At 61.4% G+C, this 22,838-nt stretch overlaps 1 protein-coding gene across 5 annotated transcripts in view; it reads left to right on the plus strand.

Annotated features, from left to right (window-relative positions):
* PAK4 (p21 (RAC1) activated kinase 4) overlaps positions 1-19,564 on the plus strand; it is a 45,239-nt gene extending 25,675 nt beyond the window's left edge. For 3 of the 5 annotated variants that reach the window (XM_086689719.1, XM_086689721.1, XM_086689722.1), the window contains 9 exons: positions 8,653-8,726; positions 9,938-10,196; positions 12,961-13,419; positions 13,635-14,072; positions 15,403-15,536; positions 15,755-15,881; positions 17,030-17,155; positions 17,991-18,125; positions 18,557-19,564. In XM_086689719.1, the coding sequence (XP_086545845.1) occupies positions 9,993-10,196; positions 12,961-13,419; positions 13,635-14,072; positions 15,403-15,536; positions 15,755-15,881; positions 17,030-17,155; positions 17,991-18,125; positions 18,557-18,712 (1,779 nt within the window). In that variant the 5' untranslated portion in view covers positions 8,653-8,726; positions 9,938-9,992 and the 3' untranslated portion in view covers positions 18,713-19,564. Of the gene's footprint in view, positions 1-7,501; positions 7,619-8,652; positions 8,727-9,937; positions 10,197-12,960; positions 13,420-13,634; positions 14,073-15,402; positions 15,537-15,754; positions 15,882-17,029; positions 17,156-17,990; positions 18,126-18,556 lie in introns of those variants that run through there. The other 2 variants (XM_086689720.1, XM_086689723.1) reach the window with 2 other exon arrangements.
* Positions 19,565-22,838: the final 3,274 nt, after the last annotated feature.

A 22,838-nucleotide genomic window follows, 5' to 3' on the forward strand; every position in this document is an offset into this window, starting at 1 on the left:
CCCGGCTTTCCAGGCTCGGCCCCTCCTTCCCTCTGTTCCTCCCTCCTCCCTCCTCCCTCCTCCCTCCCCCCTCCATGGACCAGAGCCACTGCCGAGCTCGGCTCCTGCCAGGGCGGGCCTCGGCACCACCCGCTGCCAGAGAGGCTGGGGTGCAGAGCCAGCCAGCTCTCTTTGGTGGGCGCCTGCGTCGTGGGCCGGGGAACCCCTTGATCCCCGTTCGCTGCTCTGCCGGCCGGAAGCCTGTCTGCTGGCCTGCCCCAGTGAGGGTGGCCCGGGACAAGGGATGGTGGAGGTGAGCCGACTCTGGCCTCGGGCAGCAGGGGAGGAAAGGGGAGGACCACATGGGGCGTGGGAGGGCAGTCCTACCGCCTGGCGACCAGAGCCACCCGGGCCAGGGTAACACGTGCTCAAGGGCTCACACCGATCTTGGGGCCAGGGGCGAGGTGGCCGTGTTTCCACGTGCTCAGAGGCAGGTGTCTGTCTCCTGGGGCTTGCTGCGTGCCTCAGCGCAGGCCCCTGAGCACCTCTGTGGGGGCACATTCCTGGGGCCTGCTTTTGTGGGGGTGGTCCTGAGGGGCTGTGCCCCGCTGGGTCACCCCGGATGACCCTGGGGTTGGCCATGGGTGTGCCTGGGTCTGGTGTGGGGTCTCGTTACCTTCTGTGTGTGGAGCTAGGGTTGTGTGGGTCTCGGGGTCTAACTCTGTCTCGGGGAGTGTTCCTGAGTATGTGTCTGGGTCCTTTCTAGGTAAATCCGACAGTTGTGGACCATCTGGGATTGTGTATATGCGCGCGGGTGCCTGTTTTAAGGTGGGCGGCTGGTCTGTATGGTGTATCTCGTTGGCATGTGTTGTGGGTCCCTTTCGGGAGTCTGTGCGTCTCGGCGGGGAGTGGGGGGTGGTCTCTGTACTCTGTGTGGAGAGGCAGCTGCGGGGCTGCCGATTATCCTGGCCCTTCCATTCTGGTTCCTCCGGGCCAGGCCCTTCTTCACGGCCGCTTCTCCCACTCGGAGCTCGGCCACGAGCTGCTGGGGCCTATATTCCGGAGGCGGAAGCTAAGGCTCAGGGTGGGATGTCCTTTCATGCTCCGAGGCTCCTGTACGGCTGCTGTCACCAAGATGCGGTGGGGCGGCTTCATGTACTTCAGTGTCTAGGGCTCCTGTGTGTGTGTGTGTGTGTGTGTGTGTGTGTGTGTGTGTGTGTCTGTGTGTGTAGCGGGGAGTTGTTTGGCGGGGGGGGGGGCTCCAAACGCTCTTTCCTGCCTGTGACCCCCTCCCTCCTTCCTGCCCTCCCTCAGGGGAAGAATGAATGAAGTCGAATCGGATTTTCCTGGTCCCTGGGGGCTCATCCACACTTTCAGGCTTGTTGTGGCCTCTGTCCCCACCCTGGGCACCTCTGGGGGTGCCCTTTGTGTCTGTGTCCTGTTGTGCCTGGTGGGGGGTGCGGGGCACCGGGCCTGGGGCTGCCGGAGGAGCCGCCTGGCCTCCTTGGGGCTCTGGGCACCTGCCCGGCCCGGTTGGGCACAGGAAATACTGTGTCTTCATTCAGCCCCGCTCTGAGCTGTGCGCCACCCTGTGTTGGGCAGGGCTGGGGACCCAGAGGGGCTGAGATGGCCCCAGGCCCTGCCCTCTCGGAGGGCTCCAGGTGCAGCGGGAGCGGCAGACCCGTCGTCGGACAGTGCAGCCCGTTCTGCCCCCCATCCGGGCCCTGGAGAAAGCAAGGCAACAGAGACAGGCTGGCACCCCTGTGCTGGCCAGGAGACGGCTGTGCCCGGCCTCCTCTTTCATTTATTTGTTCCTAGCAGCAGGTTCACCCGTAGCGAGGACCCGCTTGGTGGCAGGTCCTGTTCTAAATGCTTTTCACGCGTCGCCTTATTCCGTCATCCAAACGGTCCCAGGAGACAGGGACTGTCGTCATCCCTGGTTTGCGGATGAGACCCAGAGAGGTTGAATCACTTGCGCAGGGGTGCACAGCTTGGGAGTGGTGGAGCCGGTGGCAGAGCTTGGGTGGCCCACTCCTAACCACCCACCGCCTCCCGAGTCCTTGCCTGGCACTGTCTGCACAAAGGCCGGGTTGGGGGGGGCAGGGCTGCTCCTCGCTCCCCAGACTTCCCCAGGCCAGGGGGATCCCTGGATCTGTGTCATCTTATGGGATTTCACCCGTTATGGAGACCAATGGGTTTCCTGCGGCATCTGTCACTGTATGACCTGCCTCTTGCCTGTCGCCAAAATAGGCTGTCACTTCTTCACGTTTGGAGCCTCGGCAGCACAGCGTGGCTGGGGTGGGCCTCCCTGGGGTGGGCAGGGCCCGGGGATAGGAACGCAGTGGGCGCCCCTTGTGGTGTTTGGAACACGCACCAGCTTCTTCACAAATAGCCGGATTTGGTCTCCAAAGCCCAGACCAACTCCTGCTGGAGCCTCAATCGGACTTGCAGGTGGTGTGAGGCAGGGATCGGGGCCTGATGTCCACTCTCTGCCTCCACCAGCCTCGCCTGTCCCCCCTCAGGGTCTGGACGCATCACTTGGGCAATGGCATCCCTCCTTTGCTCCACAAATACTTGATGAGTGCCTACTGCTCTGGATGCCAAGCCTACAGCAAGAATGAGACAGAGACCCCTGCTCTCAGGGAGAGGGAGCCTCTACTGGGGGGAGAGGAGGAAGAGGGGACCAACAGTCCGCATGTACACGAGGTCAGGTACTAATAAATGCCACAGAGGAGGATAAAGCAGGGGTGCAAACTTTGTCAGGGGTCAAGAAAGACCTTTCTAATGAGGTTTTATTTGCACGGAGACCCAAATGTCAGGAGAGGGTGAGCCACGCAGCTCTGGGCAGAGGGAAGCATAGGTGCAAAGGCCCTGAGGCTGGAACAAGCTTGAGGTGTCTGAGACAAAAATGCAGGAGGCGAGCGCAGTTGTAGTGAAGAGAGTGGGAGGGATGAGGTCCTGGGGTTGAAACAGCCCAACTGGTCTGGGGCTTGGTAAGTCCCAGTGGGGAGTTTTATCCAAGGGGGAGGCCTGGGGAGAGCCATTGATTTACCGTTGCTTCTGGTTCCCTCCTAACCAAGGCAGCCTTTCTGATCTTGGTTCTGGTTATCGGCATAGAGTTGGCTCTGCTGTCGTTCTTGTCCCATAAACCTCTGGGGTCCTTTGTCTGGAGCAAAGGCCTTGGCTGGAGCCTGGGCCACAGGGAAGCAGGAGGCAGAGGGGGTGGTGACCTTCTCTGTGGGTCAGAGTGGGCACTTTTGTGACCTGGTGCTGGGCAGCCCTGGGCAGTGACTTCCCCTCTCTGGACCTCAGCGTTTTGGTTTGGGAAGGAGAAAGGAAGAGGAACCGTGCGGAGGGCTCACTGTGGCCTGTCTGCACACCTGGTGCCGCACGCCTGGTGCGGGCCTGGGCCAGAGTCGGCACCAAAGCATGCGCCCGTCCCCTCCATCCACTCGGCCACCAAGAAGGAACAGCCCGCGCTAGGTGCTGGGACCGAGCCGTAATCAACTGAAACGTGGGTCCCGCCTGTGCCGAGCCACTGACTTAGTGGGAGACAATAGGCACACTCATGACTGTGTAACCTGTTGGGTGATGTGAAGGGCCGGGAGAGGGTAGGCGGAATGTGCCAGGCACCGGGGGTGCGGTGATGGGCAAGACTGGACCAAGCCCCCGCCCCCGTGGCGCGCTTGCTGCAGCCAGTGCGGAAAGTGGTGTCGGTCCTCAGCAAGTCCTGTCATCGCGACCATTACCACACGCCTGGAGCCTGCCCACGTCTCCCTCCTGAGCCCCCACGTGGGCCTGCCCACCCCTGTCTTCTGCTGGACCGTCACGTCCTGCACCTCCCCGGGCTCCCCGCTCCCAGTCTGTGCCCCACACTTGGCCATGGGGAGCCCGTGGACGCGAGTCAGGCCACGTCCCTTCCCTGCTCAGAGCCCTTGTGTGGCTCTGCCTCACTCCAGGGAAAGGACAGAGTGATCCCCGTGGCCCCCAAGTCCCTACATGATCTGCCCCCACCGCCTGCCCTGCCACTCGGCCTCCTCTGCTCTGACCGCACCTGGGGACATTTGTCGACTCTTCCCTCTGTGCTGCCCTGCCCAGTGCTCTTCCTCCGGGTATCCCAATGATTCCCTCTCCGCTCCCCTGTCAGGTCGCTGCTCAAGTGTCCCCTTCCCAGCCACGCCCCCCATCACTTCATTGAAAATTCCAACCTCTCCTGACCCTCAACACTGTCCTGACCCTTCCTTTGTGTATGTCCTCAGCGCTTACCATCTCACTTACTAGGTGTTTTTCTGATTCAGCTCATTTATCGACAGTCTCCTTTCCCGTAGACCGTGAGCTCTGCACGGGCAGGGAGGCTTCTGGCCGTCCTGACCACCGCTAGGAGCCCCGGCCCTAGCCTGGCAGAGATCAGCCCTCAGTAGCTATCGACGGTGGGTGGATGCAGGACGGTGGGTGGATGCAGGAGCGTGATGGGGTCCTTTGTGGGTAGAGTAGGTATTGTCAGGCCCAGAGCTCGTGGCAGGGTCTGGGGTCAAGGTCCCTGAGGATTCCTTGGAGGAACTCAGCTCGGGGCGGGAGACTGGGAGAGAGTTTTGGACTGGGGAGGGCAGGGCGCTGTACAGGTGGGCACCCAAGAGCTGAGCACAGGTATGGAGGTGGGAAGGGTGGGGGATTAAGGGAGGCAGTGAGGCTTCTGCTGGAGGCCGGGAAAGGAGGCCGGACTCTCCTTCCGTTGTCAGAACACAGCCAGGGGAGATGGGGTAAACTGAGGTGAGGAGGGACTTCCCAAAGCTAGTGGGTGAAGGTCTTGACGGAAGGGTGAGTGGGAGCCACGGGTGAAAGCCCTGAGTGCAGGCCGGGGCCAGTGAGCCCTCCTCCGTGGTCCTCTTCCTGATCGAGGGGTTCGTTTGGGTGGATGTGAAAGCGAGACTGTGATCCTGTCACATCCCCTGTTCTTTCCCTGGGCCCCTGGGGTCCAGCTAGGTCAGCTCCCAGAACTGCAGCTTTATTCAGAGCCTGGGGGGAGGGAAGGGGACAGGAGGCAAGGAGTTTCACGCATGCGCGCGCGCACACACACTCCCCAGACACAGCTTCGTCCCACAAGTGGATCTTGCTCTCCCCCTGGGGCCGATTTCCTTGGTGGGGAGAGTTTGGGTGGGTGGGAGGGTGGGTATCATTTTCTCCTGAAAGCTCAGAGTGTAGAACCAGTGAATGCAGGGGTGACTAGAAAATGAAGCTTTTGCTGGGACAGGTTGGAAACCGCCTGTCCCACATGCTGAATAATTCAAAAGACTTTCTTTAATTGCAATGACCGTACGAGAGTAGAATGCAAAATGGGCCTGCGTTCTTGGGATCAGACCCTAGACTTCAGAGGCATCTGCACGCTGTCCTCCTCTATTCCCTCTGTCTGACGTTGCTGCTTCACCCGCCGCCCCTGGGTCCCGGGCACATCTCCGCCAGAGTGCCCCAGGGACCGCCCGGGCAGAGTCAGAGGTGTCCAAGCAGGGCTGTAGCGTAGTGGGTACAGATGAATCAGTTCACTCACCACAGGTTCCTTGAGCGCCTAGTGTGGGCTGGGGCCATGTTGTAGACGGGGTACACTGGGGAGCAAGACAGAAGACAGGTGCAAAGAAAAAGGCATAGAGGGAGCCGGGACAGGAGCAGGGATATTTGAGCACAGACTCGGGTAGCCGGGAGGAGGGAGGGAGCCGTGTGCAGATCAGGGAGAGTGAAGTTCCAGCAGGTGAGGTGACAGCCAGTGCAAAGGCCCTGAGGTGGGGACACGTCTAGGGTTTGAAGAACAGCAAGGAGGCCCATGTGGCTGGGGCAGAGCGAACGAGGGGGTAGAGGTGACAGGCCGATCGTACAGGCCATGGGGCCACACGGAGGAGGCTTGGGGGCCAGCAGAAGGCTTAAGGAGGGCGGCCCTGTAGTAGACCCCGTCTTCTAGGCCCAGCTCTGCGTGGTAACCTGAGCAAGAGATTTCACCCTTGTGATCCTCAGTTTCCACATCTGCGAAGTGGGAATGAGAATAGCTGCCCCACCGAGGTCATAGGGGGTCCGTGAGCTCCGTGTCCGCATCTGCACAGGGCCACGGGGGCCCTCGTGGCGGTGGCGGGGATGGAAGCCCCAGAGCTGAGCCTCAGTGTGGCACATTTGGTGGCAGGGACTGGTTTGTGGACGTCTTTTCTGCTTCAGATTGTCCTGCCGAAGGCTGCGGTAAAGGCAGATAAGGATGGGAGGCAGGGGCAGGAACCCCACTCTACCCTTGGGGGCCTGGGACGGGTCAGACAGGGGGTAGGGGGCCCTCAGCCCCAGGAAGGGTCAGGGCAGGGCCTGAAGGGCAGGGTGTGGGCGTGGACTGGAGGCTTGAGTGGGAGGGAGAAAGGCACCCTGGTGATGCCGATGATGACGGAAACAAGGGCGTCCCTGTGGCCCTCCGGGCAGGCCAGGCAGGGAAGAGCCTGGACTTTGGTGCCCGCCTGCCCGAGTTCAAATCCCGGATGCCCTGGACAAGGGACTTCCTCTCTCCGGGCCTCAGGCTCCCCATGTGTGAACTGGGGCCAGTCGGTTGTGAGGGCGGAATGGGACTGGGGGCAGAGGGCGCCGAGCAGAGCCTGGCACGCACGGACCTCCGAGGGGGCAGCCGCCTTTATTTCCGAGAACCGGCCGGGCACGGGCTTCGGGTTAACAGGCCTGGAGCCTCGTGTCCCCCACTCTGCTGCCAAGCTGTGTGACCCGGGCAAGTGGACCGTGCCCTCCCCGTGCCTCGTTTTACCTTGTCTGTAACGCGTAGTGGCTGCTTCCTCGTGGGTCACGTGTGCAGATTACATGAGGGACTCTGGGCAGGGTGCTTAGAGGAGGGGCCGGCACACAGTGGGTGCTCAGGTCAGTGCTGCCCACAGCTGCTTTCGGGCCAGGCGGTCAGGGCCTCGTGTTCTCACTTGTGACTCCTGTAGGAACTCCAGGAAGCAGGCGCTGGCATTATTGTCTTTAACAGAGGGGGAAACCGAGGCACAGAGTGGCCGAGCGGCCGGCCCCCCAGCCACACAGTGAGCCCCCGAGGTGGGTTGGTTGGCAGGGGCAGGAGATAAGGCGGCACAGGGCACAGCAGCCGGGCTGCTCAGGGGCCTGGGGACTCGGTGGGGGCGGGGAGCCGGGCAAGGGAGCCGCCAGAGCTGGGAGCTGTCCCAGGGTGGAGCCGGGGCCTGATCATTATAAACACGGCCAGTTCCTCTGTTTGTCCCGCCCTCCATGAGGTGCCCAGAGGGAAGGGGTGGCCCCCTGGCAAATATCCGGAGGTGTGTCCTTCCATCCCCTTCCCCTGCAGGGGTCACGCAAGCGGAGGGCAGGATAAACAGGCGGGCTGCAGAGTGCAAGGGTGGCTTGGGGCTTCTGGGGGAGGGTTCTGAGTTGGCTGTTGGCTGTCCCACCTTGCAGGCTGCCTCCCGCGGCCCCCCCCCCCCCCCCCCCCCCCCCCGTCTCCGTGCTGAGCTCCTCCCACCTCAGGGTCCGCTCCTCCCTCTCCCGGATTTAGTGAGGGGTCACGTGGCTAATCTTATGCCCCCGGAGTGACTTGGTGCCTCGGGCTGTGGGCTGCTGGGTGGAGGATGGGTAGGGCTGCGTGAGAGAGGCCAAGGTGAGGGTGAGGCTGGGCCTGGGGCCGGGTGGGGGCACCTCTGGGAACACGGTGAGGAGGTGGAGGCGAGGCTCTGGGGTGACAGCAGGGAGGATGGGGGAAGGTCCGGCCGTGGGGACAAGGCGAGGACGGGTACTAGGAAGGGGGGGACAGCCGAGGGCAGACAGGCTGGGGAGCCCAGACGGGGATGGAAGTCTCCCGGGAAGGATGGGCAGGGGTCAGTGGGCTGGAACGGGGGAGACACATCGAAGGGGCTCCCGGCTTGGTTGGGGTCGGAGAAGGGAAAGAGGCAGAGGCAAAGGGGCACCCGCCCTGGCCAGGGCTTTCACACCCCACTTCCTGGCAGCCAGGGGCCCCAGAGCAAGCTGGGAAATTGGACCTGCTCGGGGAGCCCTGGCCGGATCTGGCTGTGGCCACCTGCTGCCCAGGAGGCCCCGACCAGTTGAGACAGGTTGTCTGCTGGGTCCCCACCCCCTCCCACTGGGCTCCTGCCACCAGACCGGTTCTCCCAGATGGCTACCCACTGATGGTCCTACCTCTGGGCTAGGGGTGGCAGCCTGTTCTAACCTCACAGAGCTGCTCCCACAGGAGAGGAACAGGGAGGGAGGAGAACCGGGGGCTGAAGGGCCGCATCCCAGGCACGCTTGAGAGTGTCCTCATTAGGTCACAAGACTTACTAAGCTTGGGGCCGACCCTGTGTCAGGCACTGTGCCAGGCTCTGGCGGGCCAGCATGAACCAGACAGAGATCCCCGCCCAGTGCGTTTCCCCTCATCCTCTGGGCCTTATTTCATACGGCCTGTCTTCTGGGAAGCCTCCCCTGACCCCCACCTACCATCCTTCACGCCAGTCTGGTACTCCCTGACCCCAGCCCTGACCGCTCTGGGCTGTCAGAGGGCCAGCTTAGTCACCACTGTGTCCCAGCATCAACCAGTACGTGACTGGGCACAGAGGAGTGGGTTATTGGTGAATGAATGAATGAATGAATGAATGAATGAATGAATCAATGAATGAATGTTTTCTTCCCATTTTACAGATGAGTAACTCGAGGCCCCAAGAGGAGACGTCACCTGCCCGAGGGCACTTCTAGCACAGCCAGCATCAAACCAGGTCTGTGGGACTCTGGGGCCCATGTGTGGGACAGGGGAGCAGGACCCGGGGTCCTTCCTCCCTCAGACACTGCAAGGAATGCTCCTACTCATGAGAGTCACACACGTGGACAGGGCCCTCGCTCCACGCCCGGCTCCGCTCCTATTAACTCCGTTAATCCTCACAGCAGCCCTATGCGGGTTGATCCGAGGCACAGAGAGGTCAAGTCACTTGCCCAAGGTCACGCATAGTAAGTGGCAGAGAGAGATTTGTGCTCTGGCCATTTGACTCCCCTTGCCCTCATCGTCCTGGTCTCCCTGTGGGACACTGCGATCTGCGCCTCTCCCCTACAGCCCCTTTGGTTGTAAAACTGGCTTTCGTTGAGCATTTATGCCTCGCCTGGTACTGTGCTAAGTATTCTCCTGGAGACCACGGCCCCTAAAGGCGGGCGTGGTTTTGTCTGCTCGTGTCTGCTGCACAGAACTTTCCCCATTGTGTGAACTCACTTCTGTGAGTCTCGGTCTCTTCATCTAGAAAGTGGGAGTGTTGCGGTGAGACTCCTAGGGGTCGTGCATAGGACAGGGACCGTGATTGGATAGGTAGCCAAAAGTGTGTGGGGTTAGCCCAGATTCCGGGCTGGGAAAGCAGAGGTGGCTGAGGCCAGGCCTTTAGGAATCGGTACTGAGCACACTCTGTGTGCCTGGCATGGTTCTGGGAACGGGGTGGGACACAGAGACACTGGGCAGGTGAGACCTGGCCTGTGGTGCTGATATTCCAGTGCTGACGGGTATAGACATTGAGCTAGTAAACACAAGAACAGTGGAATTTCCAGACGTTAAATGTGTTATGAAGTGATATCATGGAAGGCTAGTGGGGTGGTCTTTTACTTGAAGATTCACCAACTCTGAGACTTGAAGGAGGGGAAGGAGGGAGCCATGTGTGGATACTGGGGAATAGTGTCCAGGGGCAGGGAACAGCCAGTGCAAAGGCGCTGAGGTTTGAAAACCAGTGTGAGCGTAAACAAAGGGGAGGTGACAAGGGCAGGTTGTGTGGGGTGGGCCACTGGGAGGACTCGGCTGAGGGCTCTGAGCAGGGGCGGGTGTCCACAGGGTCCCTCGGGCTGCATGTGGGAGACGGGAGACCAGGGAGGAGACGAGGACGGACAGGACCAGGGCAGGGCCGGAGGAGCAGAGAGGACTGGGCGGGTTCTGGTGAGTGGCCCCCTCCCGCAGGCCTGCTGATAGGAGCCCGCGTCTGCACCCTCGTGGTGCCGAGAGCCTCAGCGCCATGTTTGGGAAGAAGAAGAAGCGGGTAGAGATCTCCGCGCCATCCAACTTCGAGCACCGCGTGCACACGGGCTTTGACCAGCATGAGCAGAAGTTCACGGGGCTGCCCCGCCAGTGGCAGAGCCTGATCGAGGAGTCGGCCCGCAGGCCCAAGCCCCTCGTGGACCCCGCCTGCATCACCTCCATCCAGCCCGGGGCTCCCAAGGTAGGCCAGCGCCCACCTCCACCCCTCCTGCCCCACACCGACCCCCCACGGCGCCCCCGGCCCTTAACCCCATGCTTGATCGACACACCCCAACCATCCGCCCCAATCCTCGTCCCCCCGTGCCGACCTTTCACTCCTCCACCCACTGATCCCTCCCCTTGCCTCAACACTAACCGCTACCTTGACCCCTGCAGCAGCCCCCCACACCAGCCTCCGATTCCTGCTCCTCTCCCTGGGCTCCATGCCCCTGTCCCCAGTACCAGAAACTTGTCCTGGGGCGAGGGACAGATCCCCCCCCCCATCCCCCATGGTCAGGGCTAGGCTCAGAGGAGCTGCTGACCCAGCCCCACAGTCCCGGCCAGCTTCTGGAGGACACCTGAGCTGAGCCCTGAGGGATGCAGAGGAGTCATTGTGCCGAATGGAGAGGAGGCTCTGCTTTTAGTGGAGGAAATGGTCCAAATGAAGCCTTGGGGGTCTTTCAGTTTGGGGCTTTGGTTTCCTGCCACCTTGGGCAAAAGGGTGGAGTTGGGATTTGAACGGAGGTCTTTTTCCAAGGCCTGTGCTCTTAAGCCCTTTCCTGTCTGCGTGGTCCAGGCGCCCAGGCGTGGCCCGCGGTGAGGCTGGCCCGGTGGTGGCAGGGCGTGAGCCTGCCCGGCCCGGGAAGCTGGCTTCAGAGCGTGGACTTCACCCCAAGGGCAGTGGAAACCAGGAAGGGCCGGGGGCCAGGGGCACGCAGCCAGGGTCGTTCTAGGGGCGGAGATGGGTGTGCCCATCCACGGGCCCAGCGCCTGGGGACAGGCCTGCAGCTGACTCATCCTCTCCTGGTGCCCGGCCCCTGCCTGGCGGGAGGGCGCCCTTAGTGATCTGCGTGGCGTGGCGGGTGGGGACACAAGGGCGGACGCTCACCAGGATGACCGGAATCTCCATCCGGTGGCCCACCGAGGTGTGAGGGCATCCCACGCAGGCCTTTTGGATATTTTGAAGTCTTTGCCACGGCTTTAAGCAGCCGAGGCTTCACCTCCGGATCTTTCTTTCTGGCTCTCCTGGGCCCCACGCAGCCCCCCTCAGTTCTACCCCTGGCTGGTCCCGTGGCCCCTGGAGCACTGGCTGTGGCCTCCCCGGGGGAGCCCCTACAGTCTAGCCCCTGCTTAGCCTGTCGGCCGTGAGCCCTGCCAGGAGGATGAGGTGCCTGGTCGTAATTCGTGCAAAGGTGCCACGTGGGCTGGTGTTCGCTGCCCTCGGCTGGGAATCTCTCCAGTCCTCCCGGGCCCTCCCCCAACCCCCAGGGACTTAGCCTCTTATCCCAGTACCAGAGTCTGAGCGGATATCTACCTTCTTCACTGGGCTCCTGGGCAGGGCCGGGCTTCTGCGCTGGTAGCCAGGCCCAGGAGAGGCAGGGGCAGGGGCGCTGCGGCCTGTAGGTGGCTTTTGTGTCATCGGTGTTTTCTGCACAGCAGAGGCAGCTCCGGCCTGAGGCTGCCTGGCCGCCCTGGGCCCGCGTCCCCGCATAGCAGTGACTGATAGCAGAGGGATGGGGGTGCTTCTCTGCTCCCCGCGGAGTCCTCCCAGCCCCCCTCACTCACTCACCGGTTCAGCCAGTGTTTACCGAGCACTGTCTGCATACCTCCCAGACACTGTTCTGGGCGCTGAGATGTGCAAGAGCACAAAAACAGGGAAAGACAGGAGCTGCCTTCATGAACGTTGCACTGGGAGTGCAGGCGATGGTCAGCTTATGAGTGCTTCGTGTCTGCTGCTTTTGAGTACTCCGGAGAAAAAAGAAGGCAGGGAACGGGGAACAGGGAGAGTCAGGGGTGGGCATTTTAGACTGCGGGTGGTCAGCAAAAGCTTCCCTCTGAGACGCCGAGCAAGCCTGAAAGAGGGAAGGGAAGGAGCTGCGGGCATACTTGGGGGGAAAGATGTTCTAGGAAGAGCGGACAGTCAGTGCAAAGGTCCTGAGGTGGGAGCGTGCCTGGTATGTTTGAGGAGGCCTATGTGTCTGGAGCTGAGTGGGGGCTGGGGGAGTCCTGGAGGCATTGACTCAGTACTCGAGGGAAGAGGTGGCCATGGCCCAGATCGGGGTGGACTTGGCAGGTGAGGCTTGGGTGGATTCAGGACACACTCTGGGTCCACCGGGCCCTCATGGGAATTTGCATTTGCCCCCGCTGCTCCTGGGGCACTCTTGCCCTGCGCTTTGGGCCCGGTCCTTCCCGACTCTCCCTGTCCTCCACCCTCGGCTTCCAGGGAACCCAAGAGTGTGGTTTTGGGGCTGACGGCCCTCGCGGGCTGCAGGGGAGGAGGAGGTCCGAGCCGTGCCCTGGCCCTAGCTAGCATCCTGTAATTTCCGGCTCTCCGGAGCTGATTATGGGGTGGCGTGGGCTCTGCACTCCTTCCCCTCCGGCTCACAGGGCAGAGGCCTGCTCCCAGCCTGGAGAGCAGAAGACAGGGAGTGCTTCTCAGGGGGCCCAGCCAGCCCAGGGGCCACAGCCTGCCCTGTGGGAGGTTAATCCTCCAGCTCTCCTCCGGCGGTAGACAGACAGACAGACAGACAACTCAGTGGTATGGGAGGGGCTGCGGCCTCTCCCCCCCCCCCCGCCGGCACCTCCCCCAACTGCCCGGCCCCATCATCACCCCATGGCATTTCTTCATTCCGTCTCTGTCTTGTCTTTGTGTGTGTTGTGTCGTGCTGTCCTTGTGTGTCGGATCCACGTCCTGTGTCCTCCTCTTCCTTGCCCGGCCCCCATCCCGCCATTGCCCCGGACCCCAGACCATCGTGCGGGGCAGCAAAGGCGCCAAGGATGGGGCCCTCACGCTGCTGCTCGACGAGTTTGAGAACATGTCGGTGACACGCTCCAACTCCCTCCGGAGAGACAGCCCGCCGCCACCTGCCCGAGCCCGCCAGGAAAACGGGATGCCCGCAGAGCCGGCCAGCACGGCCAGAGGGGCCCCAGAGAAAGCGGGCGGCCAGGGCCGGGTCGCCGGTCGCAGCGAGGCGGGTGGCGGCAGTGGCGACAGGCGGCGGGCGGGGCCAGAGAAGAGGCCCAAGTCTTCCAGGGAGGGCTCGGGGGGACCCCAGGAGTCCTCCCGGGATAAACGCCCCCTCTCTGGGCCTGACGTCGGCACCCCCCAACCTGCCGGTCTGGCCAGTGGGGCAAAAGCGGCAGCTGGTCGGCCCTTTAACACGTACCCGAGGGCCGATACGGACCACCCGTCCCGGGGTGCCCAGGTAACCAATCCCCCTGCCCCAGGACCTCCCGCCGTCCCTTTTTCCAAAGCTTCCCCTGTTCCCCACCCACCAACCCCAACCTGTGCCCAGCCCGCTGTCCATCTCCATCCTGACCGCCATGTGTCTGTCCCCGCAGCCAGGGCCCCTGTCCTGCTCAGGGAGCAGAGCCGGCCCCTGTCCCCTCCACTGACAGCTGCCTCTCTTTTCTGTTGCAGGGGGAGCCTCGCAACCTGGCCCCCAATGGGCCGTCGGCAGGGGGCCGGGCTGTCCCCCAGTCCTCCTCCTCCCGGCCTCCCACCCGAGCCCGTGGACCCCCCAGCCCAGGAGTGCTGGGCCCCCATGCCTCCGAGCCTCAGCTGGCCCCCCCGGCCCGCCCCGTCACCACCCCTGCCGTCCCCCCCGCCCCTGGGCCCCCCGGGCCCCGCTCGCCACAGCGGGAACCCCAGCGAGTATCCCACGAGCAGTTCCGGGCCGCCCTGCAGCTGGTGGTGGACCCCGGCGACCCTCGCTCCTACCTGGACAACTTCATCAAGATCGGCGAGGGCTCCACGGGCATCGTGTGCATCGCCACCGTGCGCAGCTCGGGCAGGCTGGTGGCCGTCAAGAAGATGGATCTGCGCAAGCAGCAGAGGCGCGAGCTGCTCTTCAATGAGGTGGGCCTCGGGCCCCCTCCTGTCCCCTCCTGTCCCCGCCGTCACCCTCCTCTTGGAGTCCTCCACCAGTGGGTTTCGAGGCCCGTTCTGGGCCAGCCCCTGTAAGGGTGGGGATGGGAGAAGGCCGTTCAGGGCTGGGGTTCCCTGGGGCTGGGTTCTGGGCCTGCCTCCTCTCCTTACTCCTCACACCTCCCCGGGCTGTCACCTCTGCGCCCCCGTATCCCCCGCTGCATCTCTGTCCCGTTACTGGCCTTCTCTGAGCCCCAGGCCCCTCACACCCTCCCAGACTGGCCCCAGAGTCCCAGCCCTGCCCCTTCTGGGGCCCCTGTCTCAGAGAGGCCCCACCCTCCCTGACCCCAGCCCAGAGCTCTGGCCCCTCCCTGTCTCCCAGCCCATCAGCCCCTGCGTAGCCCCAGCCTCTCCCGCTCGGCCCTGCCCGGCCTTCCCCTCTTGGGCGCCCCCTGGGCATTCCCCACACCGCCGCTAAAGGGCTCTTTTTGACATGTGACATGTGAGACTATCCCATGCCCGCGCGCGCCCCACCCCTCAGTGTCCTCAGGATGAAGGCCTGGCCTCTTGGCCGAGCATTTGAGGTCCAGCCCCCATCTGGGCCCTTGGTTCTGTCCAGCCTCTGGCTTTGGCTCTTGTGGCGTCTGCCAGGGAGCTTGTTACAAAGGCAGACTCCCGGCTCCTTCCCCAGAGGAAGCAGGCCCCGGACTCTGACGCAGGAGTCCCAGGACGGCAGGCCTGGAGGTGGTCTAAACTGTGGCTTTTGCCTCCCCGTCTCAGTACTCCTCAGCTGTACCCATAACCCTTCCCCCGGCCCCCCAACATTACAGGGCTCCAGCCGCACCGGGAGCTATTCAGCGGGACCCCTGCAAGTGGCGTGTTCCCACCCCCAAGCCCCGGCTTTGCCTCGTTAGGCCCTCTGCCCCTGAAGTCCATCCCCCCCAGCCTTTTATTCTGACCTTGGCTGATAACCTGCTTGTGCTGAGGTCTCATCCCTGTGCGTAGATGTTCTCTTCCCGAGTCCCTCTCCCAACACCAGCCTGGTCATCAGGGCCACTCAGAGACCAGCTCAGGACTGGTCGGAGAGCAGGATCTGAAACTGGGGTGTGGGGGGGCGCCCCCCCCACCACGCAGGCATCAGGCCTCAAGCTGCCGTTGGGGTCTGTTGGCTTTGGCACTGGGGCAGGCGGTCCAGGATGACCCTGGTGAGCAGGAGTGACAGGTGGGACTGGGCCTGCAGCATGGCGGGGCCCAAGCCCGGGGCGGGAGAGGAGGCGGGAGGGTGGCCCTCCCCACCCCGCTGACCCAGCCCGGTGCCCAGGTGGTGATCATGCGGGACTACCAGCACGAGAACGTGGTGGAGATGTACAACAGCTACCTGGTCGGGGATGAGCTCTGGGTGGTGATGGAGTTCCTGGAGGGCGGCGCCCTCACCGACATCGTCACTCACACCAGGTACCGCCAGGCAGCTGGACCCCGGCGGGCACCCAGCCTGCTGCCTCCCCAGGCTCTCCAGCGGGAGCTGCGTCCCCTCAGACCTGTCCCACGACAGGATGAAGTCCCCTCGGACCCCTTGGGGCGGGGCCGCGTCTCGGGGCCGGGAGGGCCGTGTCCCCCTCGGACCCCCGGCCGGGGCCCTGTCTGCCCCAGTCGCTGACCCCCATCCCGCGCAGGATGAATGAGGAGCAGATTGCCGCCGTGTGCCTGGCCGTGCTGCAGGCCTTGTCTGTGCTCCACGCGCAGGGCGTCATCCACCGCGACATCAAGAGTGACTCCATCCTGCTGACCCACGACGGCAGGGTGAGGAGCAGGGTGGCTCGGGCTTCCCCCGCCTCTCCCCAGTTCCCCCCACCTCTCCCCAGCTCTCCTCTGCTCCGAGGGTATCTCTGATCCCGGGTTCAGTGGCTCAAGGAGCAGTAAGTTTGCGCCTCATGTGACAGTCCAGAGTCGGGTCCGGGGCGGTGGGGGGCTCTGCTCACGCATCCACCGGGGACCTGGGCTGGCGGAGTCTGCCTTCAGCGCAGGATGCTGGAACTGTGGTCTCGCATTGGGCCCAGAGAGGGGAGAGGGCGTCTGAGTGGCCGGCCACTGCTCTCGGCCATACGCTTCCTCCTCCACCAAGAAACTGTTCCTAGCCGAGCACCCAGAGGTGGGCCATCGACCGCCATCCCGCCTCCCATCTTCTGGACCTACGCTCCAAATTTGAGGTCCACGGATGAGCCTCCTGGGGCCCAGAACCTGCATTTATATTTTTAAGAGTAGATGTGATTTTCAGCGGGAGGGGGTCCTTGACTTTCACCAAAATCTTGTTGGTGATTCACCTGTCCTCCCCCAGGAAGGTTAAGCCATTCCAGTAGAGGTAGGGGTGGGAGCGGGCCCTGTTTCACTGGGAGTCTCAGTTGAAATCCACCAACCCCTAAAGCCGTCTGCAGACGTGTTTGGGGGACATCTGGGAGCCTGAAATTGTGTGCATGCCGTGTGCGTATATTTCCTGGGGGTGAGAAGATCCACACATACCCTCGAGAATCTGAAGGGGGCTTGTGGCTCCAAAACAGGTGAAAATCCGTGGTTCTGGGAACGCGGTTGTTGCCGCGTGGGCCACACCCCTCCTGCCCTCGTGGGCAGGGCTGTGCCCCTCTCACCTAAAGATGTGCTCCCTCCAGGGACACCGGGGCCCAGGGCATGGGCCTCTGGAGCCAGCCGTGATCTCCGCCCCCATGAAGCATCTGTTACCTGTAAGGCTTGGGCCACTTCCTGCAGGAGTCCCAGGGCAGACCCTGTCAGGGAGGCAGAAGGTGTGATCCTGGGGAGGTGACACACCTGAGGGCCCCCTGCTGGCAGATGGTGGAGCCACTCAGTGGTCTGGCTCTAACCTCCAGGCTGCAGGTGGACACCGCTCACTCCCACCTCCAGCACCTCTGACCCCCGCTGCCTGTGCCCTGTTGCAGGTGAAGCTGTCGGACTTTGGGTTCTGTGCCCAGGTGAGCAAGGAGGTACCGCGGAGGAAGTCACTGGTTGGCACGCCCTACTGGATGGCCCCAGAGCTCATCTCTCGCCTCCCCTATGGGCCAGAGGTAACCCGGAGGTGGCCCGGTTGTCCAGCTGTCGGCCCTGGCTTACAGCGTGACGGTCCGAAACAGCTGGAGTGCTGGGGGCGGGGTGGGGCTCAGTCTGGGAAGTGGGTCACCAGGGATGGGCTTGTGGGAGAGGACGTAGGCACGCATGTGCTCTGCGCATTCGTCCCTGATTGGGTGGGTGCTAGTTCGGAGCCACGCCCAGGGCTGTGAGTGAGAAAACCAGCTCAAACGGTTAGCTGGGTCTGGGTCCCAAGAACTGTGAAGTTGGGCATGGTGACCGGCTTCGGGCCCAGCCATCCATGCGCTCTGTCCGTCCCCAGCCCCGACTGCTTCGGCGTAGTCCTCAGTCAGGCGGGCACCGCCCTTGTTGGAGCAGAGCTGGCCCAGCCCCTCAGTACATGGCCACGTCCCCACCCCACGAGCGGCACTGTTTTCCTGGATATTAATCTTAGAATTGACTCTGATTGGCTCCGCTTGGGTCACGTGCCTATTCCTGAACCAATTACTATGTCCCACCTGTGCCGATTAGGCCCCCTGGTCCGGGACCCCAGGATGCTCTGCAGAGGGAGGGAGGGAGGGTTGCTCCCCTGAGGAGACCTGGGCGTGGTTAGCAGAAAGTGAGGGGTGCTGCGTGCGCAGAACCCTTCGAGGGCTCCCTGCGGGAAGAGTGTGTGGGTCTGGCAAGGTGGGTGCCAGAGCGGGTGTTCAGGGCCCAAGGACCCCAGTCACAAAGAGGCAAAGGCAGAAGCAGGGCCCCTCCCCACCTCCGCGGCTTCCCCCAGCACCAGCCAGTCCCTGCACAGCTCAGCCCTACCGTCCTTCCCCACTACAGGTGGACATCTGGTCTCTGGGGGTGATGGTGATCGAGATGGTGGATGGGGAGCCCCCCTACTTCAACGAGCCACCCCTCAAAGCCATGAAGATGATTCGGGACAACCTGCCGCCTCGACTGAAAAACCTGCACAAGGTGGGCCCCGCCCGGCAGGCAGGTGGTGTGGGGGAGAGGACGCTCTGTGCTGAGCTCCCCACCCCCTACCCCCGCGGGTCCCCTGAGCCCTCACCGACCGTCCCACAGTGGTTGTGCTTAGGCTGGCCTGGCTGAACACACACAGCATAGCCAGGTGCAGGAGAGGAGCCTTCCTGGTAAGGGAGAGGTACCCCCAGGGCTCAGCTGCGGTCCCCTCCTTACAAACCTTGAAAATGCAAAAGAAATGAGCCCCTGGCTGGATTTGTTGCTCCCCCCGGGGCCCGACCCTAGTACACATGGGACCTCCTGGCCCCCTCCCTGGGCAGTGGGTATTGTCATCCCATTTGACAGAGGAGCACGGAGGCCCAATGGCAAGTGAGCGGTGGAGCTGGCACTCAGATCCCCTAACTGTCTCCCTCTCTTCTCGACAGGTGTCCCCGTCCCTGAAGGGCTTCCTGGACCGCCTGCTGGTGCGTGACCCGGCACAGCGGGCCACGGCGGCTGAACTGCTGAAGCACCCGTTCCTGGCCAAAGCGGGCCCGCCCGCCAGCATCGTGCCCCTCATGCGCCAGAACCGCACCAGATGAGGCCCAGTGCCCTGTCCCTGAACCAAAGAGCCCCTGGGGTCACCCCTGCCCTGCCGCAGGCCAGTAGGGGGCCGGCCCCCACTCCTCAGCCTGGGAGACACTCCATGTGGCACCGCCCTTCTTGCTGGGGGTGGGGGGGTGTGCAGGACCCTACTACTGAACTCCAGTTTGATTTTGTGACTTTTGAAAAAACACAGGGACTCGTGGGAGCACGTGAGGATCCCAGGACCCCCACCCTCGGGGACAGGCCCTCCCTGTGTCTTCCTGTCTCCAGGAAGGAGGGGCAGCCCCCCATCACTGGAAGTCATCTGCAGTGGGGGCTGCTGTGGGTGGAGAGAACACTACGAAAGGTGTGTGTCTGTCTGCGTGCGTGTGCTCACGGGTGTGCATGTGTGTGCGCGTGTGCATGTGCGGAAGGTCCATCCGCTCTGTCCTGCAGCCTGCGAGTGGGTATCGCTGAGACCTTACCTAGCATACAGCGCAGCCCCCTGTCCCCGCCTGAGCCATTGTGGGGGCGGTCATGAATGTCTGAAGAGTGGCCTTTTCCCCAAGTCCTGCACCCCCTTTCTGTGGCTGGATGGGGAGACGGGGGTCAGGGCTTCCTGCCCGTCCCCAGCCTCTGCAGAAGACGACTACTGCGCCTGGACAGCCTCCTCTTTTCTAGAAGTCTATTTATATTGTCATTTTATAACACTCTAGCCCCTGTCCCGACTTGGGGACGGATGGCCCCTGTCCTGCGGGGCAGCGTCAGGGACAGAACCACCACTTGAAGAATCAGGTTCCTGTCCCCTTGGAGCCGCCCCACCCTCCCCTCCCTTGAGTTAGTTTTACAATTAAAATGTTTTCTTGTTTTGTGTGTGTGTGTGTGTGTGTGTGTGTGTGTGTGTGTGTGTGTGGAGCCCCACCCCCACCCCCATCCAGGCCGGCTTGGTGTGGAATTGGGAGGGGTTGGGGCGGAGAGAGGGCAGCCTCTGCGGGAGTTCGGGTCAAAGAAGCCAGTAGCACCCCCCTGACCAGGGGCCCGGATTCGCTCCCCTGCCGGCCTGCCAACGGCCAGGTTCCCGGAGCCCATGTGCCACGACCACCAGTTGGCCAAATCTGAGATTTGCTGGAAACTTGTTTCAGAGGTTGTCTTGAGCATGTCCAATGGATGGAAATGATCCTTGATGAGTTGACGTTCGAGTAAATTGGCCACTCAGAAAATCGGTCAGCGGGCAGGTGGGCTTTTGAGGAATCGGCGGAGGCAGATGGATCCCGAGTAGCCAGCTGGAAGATACTCCATTGGCCAAAGGCTTCCCGCCACGTCAGGGTCCCGGTGGGGGCTGAGCCTGGGTCTCCACAAGGGGCGAAAGCAATTGGCTGACGTCACGATAACCGCGCTGCCTCTGAGTCCTGGTCACTGACCGCCCCGGGCTGGTCCTGGGCTTGCCTGCGCGCATCTTCCCCGGAACCCAGGAAGTGGCGGGGGCGGCGGCAGCGGGAGGAGCCAGTCGCATCACCATTGGCACCCGGGACCTCAGCCTGGTTTGTGGGCATGAAGTATGTAGAGATTCTGGCTCGGGCCACACCTCCTGTTCCCCACGGTCACATGACACCCCCTCCTCCGCCCCCAGCATCCCTCTCCTCAGGCCCTGAGCTCCCCAAGGATGGGGCACCGTGTCTGTGATCCGGGCCGGCCAGGAACATGCACTAAGGCTAGATGGGGAATCGGGTCGAAACCTACCAAAGGCGACAGCTGTTGCCAAATGTGTGAATGTGTTGGAGCCTGGGTGGAGCTGTTACGTCCCTGGGAAGAGCCAAAATTGGTATAAGGAGGAATGGAAAACAGGAAAAGTCCAAAGTAACACACACCCCCGTCCCCCGCCAAACACACAGTAACGAAAAAGCTTGGAGCTTAAATGCTTTTACAAATGAGTTCTACCAGACTTGGATCCAGTAATTCCTACCTGGTACAGTTTGTTCCAGGAAACAAAAAAGATAGAAACCCCCACTCATTTTAGGAGGCTGGTAAGCCTGTGATTCTAAAACCAGTGAAGGACGGTGAAGAACAGAGCCGCCGTGCTCACAGCCTGAGTGCCTTGTTTCCCTGGGGCCCCCGGGGCCTCTCCAGGACAGGCCACTGCAGGTGAAGGACGGGAAGTCCCTTGTAGGGCCATTACATGGTGGAGGCGACCCACCTGTGATTGTCCCCTTCAGTCACTGTCACTGCAGTTTAAAGAATGGTTTTGGGTGGCCTTGAGGATGTCTCTGCAGGCCCTGTGCCCCCGTCCTGCTGTCCTGCCTCCGCAGAAGGGGCTCCTGTGACATCAAAGGCCTCTAGTTGTCTCAAACAAGAGATTTAATACAGGGGGTTAGTTACAAAAGTATTGGGAAGTCTGTGGGAGCCGACAGGGCCAGTAACCCGGCCATGCGTGGGGCTAGAGGAACAGAAGGGCTCAGTGGCACCACCAGAATCCCGGAAGTCCCCTCGTGCCTCTGCTGCTGGGGGAACAGAGGTTCTTCCAGCTTCCCGCCCCGCAGCACCGGTCCCTCCTGCAGGCAGAACCCTACTGACCCCAGCTCGCAAGGGGGTCCGTGCAAGTTAGTTCTTCAGGCTTCCAGCCTCGGAAGGACGGGAGCACTCAAGGGCAAGTGTGGCACAGTCGCAGCCAGCCTCTGAGTCGACCTGGTGCCACACAAGCAGCGAGGGTTACCTCAGCTCCAGCAGGGGGTGCTGTGCTCTAAACTGCAAAGGCCTGGGAGGGGCAAGTCAGGATGTATTAGCCTGTAGGTCAAAGGCATGTTTAACAAAAACCCAAGATGAGTGAGTGAAACAAGTCAGACCAATGGTTCTCCAAAGTGTGGTTCCCAGACCAGCAGCATCCCTGGGAACTTGCTGGGAATGCAAATTCCCAGCACCCCCCACCCCCGGCTGAATCAGTGGTCCAGAGGACTGGAAGAGGTAGGCACTCCCCTTTAAGGACATGACCAGAGGTTGCACCATTGCCTCATTGGCCAGAGTTTAGTCACATGGTTTCCTCCAGTGGCAAGGGAGGCTGGGAAATGTAGTCTTTATTCTGGGCAGCTGTGTGTCTGGCTAAAAAGTCTGTTAGTGTAGAATTGTGATTCTCCACCTCTGCTGTTCACTAGACTCACTGGGCTTCTCCGGAGAACCCAGAGGCCGACCCACGTGTATTCAGGAGCTTAATATACAATAAGGATGGCCCCACAAAGCAACGAGGGAAAAATAGTTTAATAATAGTGTTGGGGAAATTGGTTCATTTTCTGGAGATAAAAGAAAACTGAATCCATACCTAACACCACAACAAAACCCTAGATCTGTGCTGTCCGGGGCGGTAGCCACTAACCACATATGGCTATTTAATTTTTTTAATAAATGAAGCGTTCAGTGCTGTGGCTGCAGTAGCTACATTTGACATCCTCAATTGCCACATCCTACTAAGTGCCACTAAGTAGCACTTAGTAACCAGTGCTACTAATTTGATGGTATAGATATGAAAGCTTTCCATTATCTGAGTTCTATTGGACAAGGTTTCTCTGATGGATTCAGCATCCTCTGAAAAACTATAAAGGTGACGGAGGAAAATACTTGATGACCAGGAGCAGAGAAGAACTTAAAACTCCATTGGAACAAGTTGTAAAGTAAAAGAAAAAAAAAATTAATTTGACTATGTTAAAATTTAAAGCTTTTGTTCAAGGAAGGACATCATGGGCAAATGTAACAGGTTTCAGAATGGGAAGAAATATTTGCAAAGTCTAACGTGGAGATTTGTGTGTGTGTGAGAGAGAGAGAGAGAAGAGCGTGTGAGCGAGCAGGGCAGAGGGAGAGAGCGAGAATCCCAAGCAGGCTCCATGCTGAGTGTGGAGCCCAACTTGCGTCTCCACCCAAAACCCTGGGATCATGACCTGAGCTGAAATCAAGAGACACTCAACTGAGCCACCCAGGTGCCCCGAGATTTTTTTTTAATGAGAAAAAGAGTGACCCAAATAGGAAAATGGGCAAATGGTATAAACAGGCAACTCATAGAAGAAAAGAAAAAAAAAAAAACACAAAAGACCAATCAGGGTGTGTACAAGCACAAACTCACTGGTAATTAGAGGAAGACAACTTTCAACAACAAGTTGT

This window comes from Puma concolor, chromosome E2, assembly GCF_028749965.1.
Source record: "Puma concolor isolate L17-30 chromosome E2, mPumCon1.1.hap2, whole genome shotgun sequence".
Taxonomy (NCBI): domain Eukaryota; kingdom Metazoa; phylum Chordata; class Mammalia; order Carnivora; family Felidae; genus Puma; species Puma concolor.